At 37.6% G+C, this 12,039-nt stretch overlaps 1 protein-coding gene across 1 annotated transcript in view; it reads right to left on the reverse strand.

The window, feature by feature from the left end:
- Nucleotides 1-1,606: 1,606 nt before the first annotated feature.
- Nucleotides 1,607-12,039, reverse strand: part of LOC123752135 (probable leucine--tRNA ligase, mitochondrial) — a 41,207-nt gene continuing 30,774 nt past the window's right edge. Inside the window, 11 exon segments of the mRNA XM_069336005.1 lie at nucleotides 1,607-2,042; nucleotides 3,124-3,192; nucleotides 3,395-3,541; nucleotides 4,235-4,376; nucleotides 5,271-5,373; nucleotides 5,637-5,727; nucleotides 6,054-6,145; nucleotides 7,753-7,926; nucleotides 9,887-10,053; nucleotides 10,317-10,555; nucleotides 11,526-11,534. Of these exon segments, the coding sequence (XP_069192106.1) occupies nucleotides 1,743-2,042; nucleotides 3,124-3,192; nucleotides 3,395-3,541; nucleotides 4,235-4,376; nucleotides 5,271-5,373; nucleotides 5,637-5,727; nucleotides 6,054-6,145; nucleotides 7,753-7,926; nucleotides 9,887-10,053; nucleotides 10,317-10,555; nucleotides 11,526-11,534 (1,533 nt within the window). The 3' untranslated portion in view covers nucleotides 1,607-1,742.

Genomic DNA, 12,039 nt, shown 5'->3' on the forward strand with positions numbered 1-12,039 from the left:
TCCTGGACTTAAAAGGTGGACATCCTAAACCTTGCATGGAAAAAGCCTTTAAAAAAATTCAAGCCAATACTGTATTGTAAAATTACATACAGTATTAGGAAAATCTACAATGACAAGATTGTTATTAAACCTTATTTCTAATAAATCTTAACAATACTGTATATAAAATACATACCATTTCTACCTGCTGAACATTTAATGTAGAACAGTCTTTTTATTTTTAAAGAACTAGCAACTTTAATATATTAGTAAATAGTTGACTTTTATTAAAGATGAAAATTAAATAATGTTTAATGCATTTTAGTTATTTATTAGGATTTAAACAATACCTTAAGATTTCATATTCTAACAGTACCATATTTGGTATATTCATATAATACTTACAATACCACTTGGCAGAGGTATTTCCAGTGGGTCTCACTGCAGTTTGGAGTAACTGTTAACACCAGGTTTTAGTTTGGTTACATCTTTAGGAGAAGCTGATGTTGCCTAACAGCAACCGAGCAGTTAAGCACAAACAGAATTGATAAAAATGATAGGTTGAGTGGACACCATATTTAATTTCATTAACCAATTCTTTCCCAAGTAATCTATTTTGTGCTGACGAGGCCTATGAGGTGAGGGCAAAATGGTCATGTCCCTTCCTAGTGCACCAAGCCATGGGCACTTTTCTGTTTTAAACTGCATGGGGATAATCTGTAACCACAAAGATTTTCATCATTTGTTTAAGTTAGTTTAACAAGCTGAAACAGTGAAGAAAAGGAAATGCTAAATATTAAAGAAAAGCTGAAATTTATTGACACTTTAGCACGAGCCAAGTGCCACAGGCATGGCAAAGGAATCGGTAGACTTGCCTGCAGTCGTGCACCTCTCACTATAGACGCAAGAGACAGTGGGCCAGATTCACGAAGCAGTTACGCAAGTACTTACGAACGTGTACATCTTTCCTCAATCTTTGACGGCTTTGGTTACATTTATTAAACAGTTTACAAGCATGAAAACTTGCCAATCAACTGTTGTTATTGTTTAAACAGCCTCCTGGTGCTTCGGAGCTCATTAACTGTACCTTCTCAGATGCGAGTACAATGGACATATTGAAGTTCGCTGCTAACAGTGACAGTCTTGTTGCTAATACCTTTAATACAGAAAGCATAAGAACATGACAAAGCTTAGTACAAGTAGTTTACCCATCAATGGACTCAAAGTGTTGTGATTGGTCAAGAGCCCAATTTTGCTTGCTGATTGCAAAAGTTTGCTGGTACCTGGGGATCTCACTTTAATGCAAGAAATGCATGCTACCAGTTCCAGGAAGCTCTTAGGTGAAGGTTTAAGTGTAAATACAGACTGTGTCAATACAATTCATACAAAATAAAAGATTTTTCTAATTACAGTATTTCAAAATTGTAAAGATGATATAATTCAACTGTAGATGTTCACCAAGTAAGGCTTCAGCATGTCCGAGGTTGCAAAATTGGAAGAGAAAGAATTATAGCCTTAGTTTATATTACTGCAGATGAGTCACTAAAACAAAATAAGCAATTGTACTCAATGAGGGGGGGGGAGGGGGTGACGGGTGGAGATGCCAGCAGAGAGATAAATGGTCATGTGCCTTTGCGTATAATTTATTACTTGTCTTCATCATCTGTCAAATTAGGAACACACATAAAAATACTAAATATTTACAAGTAATTTCACATATTAATTATAACACTGTACAGTATTACAAGCTTACATTACTATTATCAACTTTCTGCTTTTCTTAATTGCTCGTTTAATCTTTTTTCCATTTTCTGCTTTTTCTTCTCTGCCTTCATCTTCTTAAACACTGCCTTTACTTTAGCCACGTCTTGCACCTCATATGTGAAATGCACAGAGGCTTCCATCCCTGGTAGGACTTTGAGATGTGTTGTGATGATGGACCTTCCTTCCATGTAGTCTTTAAAGTCATCATCAGCAGCAATCAGATCTAACGCTGCATCAGGGGTCAAGTGGTCCAGTATCTTCCTGGCCACTTTCACCTCACGTGTCTCTTTGCCAGGTATCTGTGACAAAAATGTATATAATGTAGCATCAAAGATCTGTTAAGGTCAAGGTGAAGTCCACTGCAGACTAACAATATTTTTAACAGTTTGATAACCATTACCCCACAGCTATCATCCATACATAAGACAATAACATTTTGAATATTCTATTATTTATCCAATATTCTTTTGTGCCATTTAATATATATTTTTTAAATTAGAGAAATACTGTATATGTAAAGAAATGTATTAAGAAGCATTTGTGAATTACAGTATTTATTTACTTAATAAACCCTGTCAGCAATTGAGAAAGGTATCCGTAGGTCAGCATCTCAGGCCACAGAAGCGTAACCAGCACAGGGAATGTAACAATTACAAGCTGGTGTAACGCATACAGGCTGGTGTAATATGCATAGGTTGGAGTAATGAGCATTAAAATGGTGGTTTCAGCAGAGTGAATATAATTTGTATTGGCAGATGGTGAATGGTGATGGTGAATGAAGGTGAAGATGGAGGAGACAGTAAATGATGATTGCAGAAGATGGACGTAGGTGGTAGTGGAGGTGCAGGATGATTGATTTAATGACTGGAGGGAGATAATATGGATAGTGAACAGTATGGTACTGACGGGAGGGGTAAGTTGGCGTTATGGATGCCAAACTACATTAGGCTATACAGTATAAACAAATTGAAATTGGGCCACACTCTTGCGACGACTGAAAATAAGTACAGTACAGTGCTATCTTGAAAATCCGGATCTGCACAGAACGGATCAAATCTTCCCCAGCCAGGTGGCTGTTAAAATAAGGTGTGATAGTGAGAGGAGCATCTGGAAGTTTGTCTGATCACTTGTTAGTCTTGTTCAAGATGACATTAAGTGGTGAAAGTCCAATCATCCTGCATACAGATCCAAGAGGTGAAAGAGTATTAACAATGAATTAAATGGTATCTACTGTACTTGAATATATACCGTACAATACCAGTACTGTATTAGTATAACATTGATTTCAGCTGAATCAATATTAGATATCTTCCATAATATTCCACAAAATTTTGATGTGTTAGTCAGGTTTTCAATAGACTAAGTTTAAATTATACTAACCGAATACTTAAGAGAAAGAGAGTAATCTTGATCAACTTCAGGCCAAGACTGCTCTACTACAGGAAGGTCCTGAAAATTAAATTATAAATTACTCCTCGGTACATTACTTTCAAATGCAGGCTTAAAAGTATATATTTATACATATATGTACCCTACAAACTAATTTAATAAGGAAATATTAGTTAAATCATATACATATAAATCATATATTCTTTATAATAATGTATCATTTTCCAAAATAAGTGAATTAAGGGACATGACATATACAGACGTGTTTGGTGTGTGGAGAGGTAGCAACACTACAGTATCCTGCCCACAGTTCACTGGCAAAGTGAGGAGTTAAGGGGGCCAGCATAATTATTAATGCTCCTAATGTCAACTCAAATTCCTCGCTTAATGCACAGCACCTTTGTACTTTCTGAAAAGAGAATTTGTAATTGTAAATTAAACAGTTGTATATAAATATGCATACATTATTATTAATCTTCAATGTGAAATATTATAAATGTTAAAAGAAGTCAAGTTTTCTTGACAGCATCCACTAAACATCAGACTAGCACTGTTTTACTATAAATATTATAACACAAACATTAATGACTCCTGCAATCACATTAACACGAGACGAGTCAGATCTCCGCTACGGCAAAGTCAAAGTAATGTGATGCGAGTTAGTAAGAGGTTAATTCACCAATTATAAATACAGTATCTATAGTGGAGGCAAATACTCATTCTAGCCAACTAGGAATCAACAAACATAGCTAAAATAGCATACGAAATGCCGAGCAAATTTTAAAACTTATTATAAGATCTCTGAGGAAAATACCAAGTGGGAGCAGGGATTTTATTGTGAATAACCAGTCAGTCATAAGGGCACGTGACCAAACCATTTGTCAACAATCAAATTTCTGCTTCCTTATCCGGTTTTTATCAAAATTGGCATTGGTGGTTGTTCTATGGCTTGTAATATTGCACTATTTTAAAAAATATATACCTGTACTGTACATATAATGAATGAGGACATTTAAAGTATTCTTCCAAGATTTTGAATGAGTTTCAAATTAGGAAACACTTTCAATGTATTGTATTTGAATACATGTAAAGACACACTCACCCGCAGATTGCCAGTTAAACCCTGCATGTATGAGATAGCAACACTCAACTGATGAGTATGTTCAAAATGAAAAGTAATGCTTTGAAGGTAACGGTTGCGGCTCTCCCACAGGAATTTATCATTTTCCTGAGCTTCTTCCGAGCTGTAAGATACAATAAATCATATATAAAAAGGTTGTCATAAAATTATATTTGGTAGCAATAATCTTACTCCCTACAGGGAGTAGAATATTCTAGGTAGATTAAATTCATAAGAGAAGAATTTATATGTTCCATACAAAGGATGTTCCAGACACAATCCTCCAGCCAAAACTATTTGTCCTAAGGCAAACAGAATTGCAAAAATAACATCTTTATTTTTAAGCACCATGAAAACCTGATGCAGTATGGGGCCAAATTGGAAGTACTGAAAAGTCTTGGGCCTTTGAAGTTGATCAAGTTTTCTTTCAATGTAAATATTGCCCCTCTACTTTTCAATGGCAATTTTGCACATTCAGCCATGCCTTCTAGTCTCATGTGGTGTTATTTCTGTGCAGGAAAATACAAATATTCCTAAGCCCTAACCACACCATCATGAGCCCAAGACTTTTCAATACACTCCCTCTGTATATTAGCAGCAGAACTAACCGACCTCTTATGTTTAAAAGAGAACTTGAAAAATGCCTCCAAACAATACTTGATCAACCAGGCTGTGATTCATATGTCAAGACTGTGTGTGAGCAGCAGCATCTAACAGCCTGGTTGACCAGACTACCAGGAGGCTTTGTCAGAAACCGAATTGCAGGGACATTGATTTCCAGAACCGTTACAGGGTAATTACAAGGTTGGCCTACACAACAAAAGTCAACCAATAGTTATTATCAATCATGAAATATAATATTTCAAAATAAAGATGTATTATACAGAATTTAACATTATCTGATAAATTAGTTGGCCTACTTTAAGGCCAATAAATACTATAATTTTATAATGCATAATGTGGAGGCAATACAGACCACCCCAACTGAGTAACAAATAGCAGTTAAAAATAATTCTACCTTAAAGACATTCCATTGCTTTCTTCTTTATTCTTTCGGATGCGTATAAAATCCGCAACAGTCAACCACAGACGTTTCTGCCAATTAAGGATGCCAGGAAACGCTACAACATAAAATATAAAAATCTAATTGGGATCTGAAAAACTGAACAAAAATCTCCAATAGATACAATAGAAGGTATTAACAACCTAAGATGTGTATCATGTACAAAGAAATTATTGCAAAGAATTTTTCTAGATTCAAAATGACAACACAATTTTCAATATTATTTTTTATAATTTCTAAAATGTATGAAAATCCTTCATCTTCATGGCAATAATAATGCACAGTACATTAAAACACAGAACCAAATCTTGACCGACTTACTTTCCTCAGACCAGTTTCTTTGCGATGAAGGAGCAAAGTTGGCTAACATCAGCAGTCTGGTGGTATCTGTACCATATTTCTGTAGAACTTCCTGTAAAATATCAACGTCACTGGTGTCATAAGCAAATATTTCCCTTAACTTTTAGGCAAGGTCTCCAATTTCAGCTCAATTCACAAACAAGTTAAATTAGAAGGAACATGTCTACATAGTCCTACAGGATGAAATGGTACATGGATTGTGTACAATGATATGAATCAATATTATGACAATCCTTTGACCTGTCTGATAATAGTGTCCTAGAGGTAACTGATATCAGCTGATTGGCTACTGGCCATACATAAAATGTTTATTATAATCAAGAGTATTTGTAATTTTATGCCAAATTTTGCTAGTCTCTATGTGGGCACTGCCAATACCTGTGGGTCAACGCCATTTAGTTTGCTCTTGCTCATTTTTTCATATGTAACTTCTATTGGTGCACCAGATCCAAGCTCCACTGGTGGATTAACTGCAAGAAAACATAAAATTATTGTACAACACAGTCGTAGGGTTTCCCTTAGAGAGACTAATAAATGGAAAATGACAGGGTTGCTTCGTTATACGATACAGTAAATGAAGATTGCAGGAATGTTTTTTCTGTGATGTCAAAATAAAGCAGCATCAGCATCACAGTTTGAGTTGCTTGCCTCACTGCCTCTCTCTTGGCTGAGGCACCAGCTACTGCCAGTGGTGAGAACAGGATCCTTCGTGATCATTTTACATTCATGGGTCTAATGATAAATGCACATACTGTACATAATTTTGGCACCAAAATTTACACAAATTACGGCTTTATCACATGTTGCAAAAGATGCCAATTGTAGAATAATACATTTTCTGTGATTTATTTGTTATTGAACCACACATGCCATGAGGTACTTGTGGTGCACAGATCTTCAAAATTATTTTGTTTCTGTCGCAAATAATTGTCCTCCATTTATAATTTTGCCACCAAAATTTTGACCAATAATTGTTCTATTGTATGTCATAAAGGAAATTAAGATTGTGTAATGTTTTTTTATTAATTTGTGGAGCTACAGCCTACAGCATTAGACCACCAGGAGCCGGTCAGCCGGTTAGGGAGCAGGTCGGCCGAGCGGACAGCACACTGGACTTGTGATCCTGTGGTCCTGGGTTCGATCCCAGGCGCCGGCGAGAAACAATGGGCAGTTTCTTTCACCCTATGCCCCTGTTACCTAGCAGTAAAAATAGGTACCTGGGTGTTAGTCAGCTGTCACAGGCTGCTTCCTGGGGGCGGAGGCCTGGTCGAGGACCGGGCCGCGGGAACACTAAAAAGCCCCGAAATCATCTCAAGATAACCAGTATTTTAACAATGATGGCATTTGCACTCACTTTGTCTGGATTGAGAATACCCTCTTGAAGGGCCAGTTTGGAGCTATACAGTACTATTATGATGTACAAAGTGTAGGTTAAATATATGCAGCATTTGTATGCCACAAATGCAGGATCACTGCATTTGTGCCACAAAAATGCAGGACCTATGTGGCACAAATGCATTTGTATGCCACAAATGCCGGACCACTCAAAATAGTGGGATGAGGGAAAAAAACAATAATCAAGGCAGGCAGAGGACTTTCCAACAAATAAAATCACCCCCTCAAAGAAGGTGGATCAGTCCCATTGTGGACCATTCCATCCTTACTCCAATAATTCATTAGAGTGCGGTTCTACAGCACTGCCCATGTTATAACCAATTTTGCAATACGGTGGTAGTCGTTTTGAGATTTATAACTTATTTGCTTTGCTTATTAATTATATATAGACAATGTAATACTGTACAGTAGTACAAGCTGAGCCCAGGACACCTTAAAATGTATTTTTTCACCACAAATCAAGTATTTAAGGAGAAGATATTGGGTATATTCATGTTTTCCTTGCAGCCATTTTTTATTTTTGCTAATAAACTGTTTTCATCAACAAATAAAGTTTTGTTAATTAGATTTCTAATCTGTAGGATCTAAATTACAAGATCAACATGCTTACTGTAATTCTTTCAAACTAAAATTTAAGACATTTTGCAATTAATGTAAACATGTCATTCAGAGAAAAGCTTACCTGAAAAATCTACTTGGTCTTTAGTGATGTAACGTCCAGAACCTTTAACCAAATATGACTGTCCCATGACCATACCCATCATGATGAGCCTCTTGAAGGGCTCCGAGTGGCTTACCATCCCCTTGCTGCCCAGAAAATGTTGCATAAATCGGGCAAAGTACAAGTGAAGGTCAGCTGGAAAATAATATTCATCATAAAGTCTTACACATCTTTACCAAGCCCTAATACATGCATGTAAATGAACTATTTACTAATATTTACTTTCAAAGACTTACATGGTACATCAAACTGTACTTAAGTGAGTGTAAAAAGAATGACTTAATTGCTAACTTAAGATGCAGTATGATATTGTATGTAGCTTTTAAAATAACATTACATAAATATATATACAGTACTGTGTAAATACTAATCATTGCTCCACTTTCACTGGGTAGACACACATCAGCTTGCAGAAAATAAGGTAATAGTAAACTGCATTATTCCTGAGCCAGTCCCTTGTATGCTCCCTGGGCTAGAGCCCATGTGGCCCACCGAGGACGTGTCATCCGCAAGGTTCTTGTAACAAGTATCTTTGCAAATGTTTGTTTTTTTATGAAAATTATCCAAGGCAGACAATGTCTATTTCAAGCCACTACTGAGGGACTAGAATGCTACTAGACAAAACAGCAAGAAATACCCTAAAATCCTTCTAAGAAAAAAAGAAAAAACATTGACATCAATAGTTGCTTTGCTAACTACATGGCATTTGTAATTCTAAATTACCCATACCTCCTTCCTCCAAGTGACAGTACCCATTACCACAACAGAGTTGGCAAAGCCAGCAAATCCCACTTGTAGCTTAGACCAACGTAACAAGCTCAAGGAGGAGGAGGAGACAAGGAGAAGGAACAGGAGAATCCAAGTAAGTAGTTATCAAAAGAATGCACCAAACCGGGAAGGCTATGTAGCACCATCAAATGTGCGGAATAATCAGAGGGTGCTAAATATCACCAAGAATGCCAATACGAGAACAAAAACGCATAAGGCGAACGACATCAAAAGTATCTGAGTCACCAAGAATTCTATTGAGGGACAGGCAACCGCGCAGGAGAATCCAAACAACAGGGATAGAAAGTAGTGTTTCAATATATGTACCTGACACCCTATTTACAAGGGGACAAGTACCTTTGAAAAGGTAGTTGTCCACATGGATAGGAAAGTCCTCCATTGCCTAATGTGATGAGTGCCAATAAGCTAAGGTGGTTACCACCAGGGCAAACCTTAGCCATCAGCCATATTTTGATAAGTGGGTTTACCACACTTACCACGGTAGGACCAGCAACCACATTCATTTACTGAACTCCACTAAAGAATGTGAAGTAATCTACTAAATAGTACATAACTCCCATAAGTCATTGGCAATTATGCTGTTATATTCTATACTGTATAATGAACACATTATCTTTACAAACTACAGTATATATATATAAAAAAAAAGTAGGTTTGCCTTGACTTCTCGGTCATTCGAGGTCCACCCTGCCATAATTACCACCAAGTTTGCTGCTGTGTTATGGTCCATCAACTGGGCAATCAGCACCTACATAGAACAAGGTATGAACAGTCAACCCCGATACTCGAGTGGGCAAACTTAACCACAGTGCAAACCTGTGCTGCTCTCCCATACATTTGATGGCCATAAACAAAATGTCAAATGCAAAGAAATCTAACAACAATGACTGTGCTGCATCAAACAAATTTATATTAAGAGCAGCAAAGGTATCTCTCACAGTAGTAAATAAAATTACTATTACAAATTTAAGTGCTTACATCCAGAAGCAGTGTCTTGAGGTTATCTCGAGATGATTTCGAGGCTTTAGTGTCCCCGCAGCCCGGTCCTCGACCAGGCCTCCACCCCCAGGAAGCAGCCCGTGACAGCTGACTAACACCCAGGTACCTATTTTACTGCTAGGTAACAGGGGCATAGGGTGAAAGAAACTCTGCCCATTGTTTCTCGCCGGTGCCCGGGATCGAACCCAGGACCACAGGATCACAAGTCCAGCGTGCTGTTCGCTCGGCCGATCGGCTCCCTAAGTCAATTAAGTTAATGTCAACTAAGTCAATTGCATACATTTAAAAAAAAAATATGGACATATACCATGTTCTTTGCCCCCAACATACAGATCAACAGGCATCATTGTATCTTGAATGTTGTAGCAGAAGGCCGCCTTGCTGTTGTTGGGATCAAGGAAACGAAGAAAATACCAAGATGAATCAACAAAGGTGTCCATTGTGTCTGTCTCACGTTCTGCCTCACCTCCACATCTGTCATCACAAAATAAAGTTGGGTTACAAAATGAATTCACAAGATAAAATATATAGTTATTAGCGGCAGATTCCTAGAAATTATTCAGGCATGTTATAATATATAGTACAGTAAATTGTGTACATGTATAAACTTTTGCACATGTACACATACAGAACAATAAAATATAATTCTAAATTTTTCTAATTATAATTTGTTACAATTCAAATACATATAATTTATTGTATATATATACTGCATTTACACTAAAAAATTGCCTGACCTTGGACAACTGTATTTCCGCCAGTCACTTGCCTCCTTCAGTGGCGATATACCTCTTTTTGGGAAGCTTGTAATCTGAGGCAGTTCTACTGGAAGCTGGTCCTCAGGCACAGGGACTAATCCACAATCTAGACAGTGAATGATTGGAATTGGGGTGCCCCAGTACCGCTGTCGTGATATCAACCAGTCACGTAACTTAACACTAGTCTGAAATCCCCCTGCTCCTATTTCAGCAAGTTGCTTAGCCCTTACACTGCTCAGGGGTCCTTGGGACATTTACACCCCTGTGCGCAAGAAAAAAAAAATATTCAAAAAAAATTTTTCCTCTTCTAAACATGTTAATTTGTGTCCCCTGAGCACGGAAAAAAAAAAAAAATCGTAGGTGACATATTTTGGGCGCAATTGACCGAGGAAGTCTGGCAAAAAGTGGGCGTTGACAGAGCGGTCGTCAGACCCGGTCAGCGTCACCCGCGTTGACAGATGGGAGTTGCCACAAAGATATTATTACCTAATTGTTTCAATGTCTCCGATTGATTTTTTCTTAGTTTTTTTGCAGTAATATTATTCAATAGTGTGTATTGTAATATATTTATATAATAAAAGTGGTTAATAATCACTATACTCAAAAGTATGATGTGCATATTAGTGATTCAATTATTATGTTTATAAAACAATGAACAAATAGTTTTGCTGCTATTACACTCTATACACAGGTTATATATAAGTATTGGCATGTTTTGGTCACCATAACGAACCACTAAGTTGGTATTGAGAGTCGAAAAGCAACGAGGAGTTACCGCCACACACCAGCCAGCCACTCGCTGCCATTCCCTCAACACACGCACTAAACTTTCTCCCCCAACAATACCATTTGTGGTGTTATTACACTATATACAGACGTTATATATAAGTATGTGTATATTTTGTTCACCACAACTGTACAGCCAAGCTGATATAGTTAGTTCAGGCACTAAGAGTCGTCGCTATACACAGATGGCGGCTGGCGGCTCCCTCACTCTTTCAAGGTCACACGCACTAAACTTTCTCCCCCAACAATACCTTTTGCAGTGTTATTACCCTATATACACATATTATATATAAATATCTACATGTTTTATGCACCGTAACTGTACACCTAAGCTTGTAGTGCGCCCAAAGAGCATAGTGGCCACCCTCTAAACAGCTAGACAAATCGTGCAGACGATGTCACCTCCGTCACCTATATGGCTCCTCCCAGCATAATCCTTTTGCTGTTATTACACTAATACACACATTATATATAAGTATCTACATTTGTGTTCACCATAGAGAACCACTGACCTGGTATGGTGAATGCAAACAATAACAGGTGGCCACACAGTCAGTAAACGATGCTGTCTCCCTCCATCTCTCAGCATCACTCCTCCCACAGTGCTAATTATTACAACAATCCTGCTATTATCACAACCCTGGTTATTTATATCACAGTCATTGGTCATCTGTAATATTGTCATCGCTAAATAATAACAATTATATATTTATTTTGACATTTTTCGGCGATGCTGTGGTCACAAGCTGAACATCAATGCTGTTCACTCATGCTGCGTGCGCCGGCCTTGGTTGCTCCAACAGTACTGTGCCTCTCACACCTGAGAATATTGCCCACGATTTTTTTTCAAAATGGCATCTGTTTACAAGAGCCCTGAGGAAGCTACTGTGAACCCCGTGTAGCCGCGGGCCATTTG

The sequence above is a fragment of the Procambarus clarkii genome, chromosome 35 (assembly GCF_040958095.1).
Source record: "Procambarus clarkii isolate CNS0578487 chromosome 35, FALCON_Pclarkii_2.0, whole genome shotgun sequence".
Lineage (NCBI taxonomy): Eukaryota > Metazoa > Arthropoda > Malacostraca > Decapoda > Cambaridae > Procambarus > Procambarus clarkii.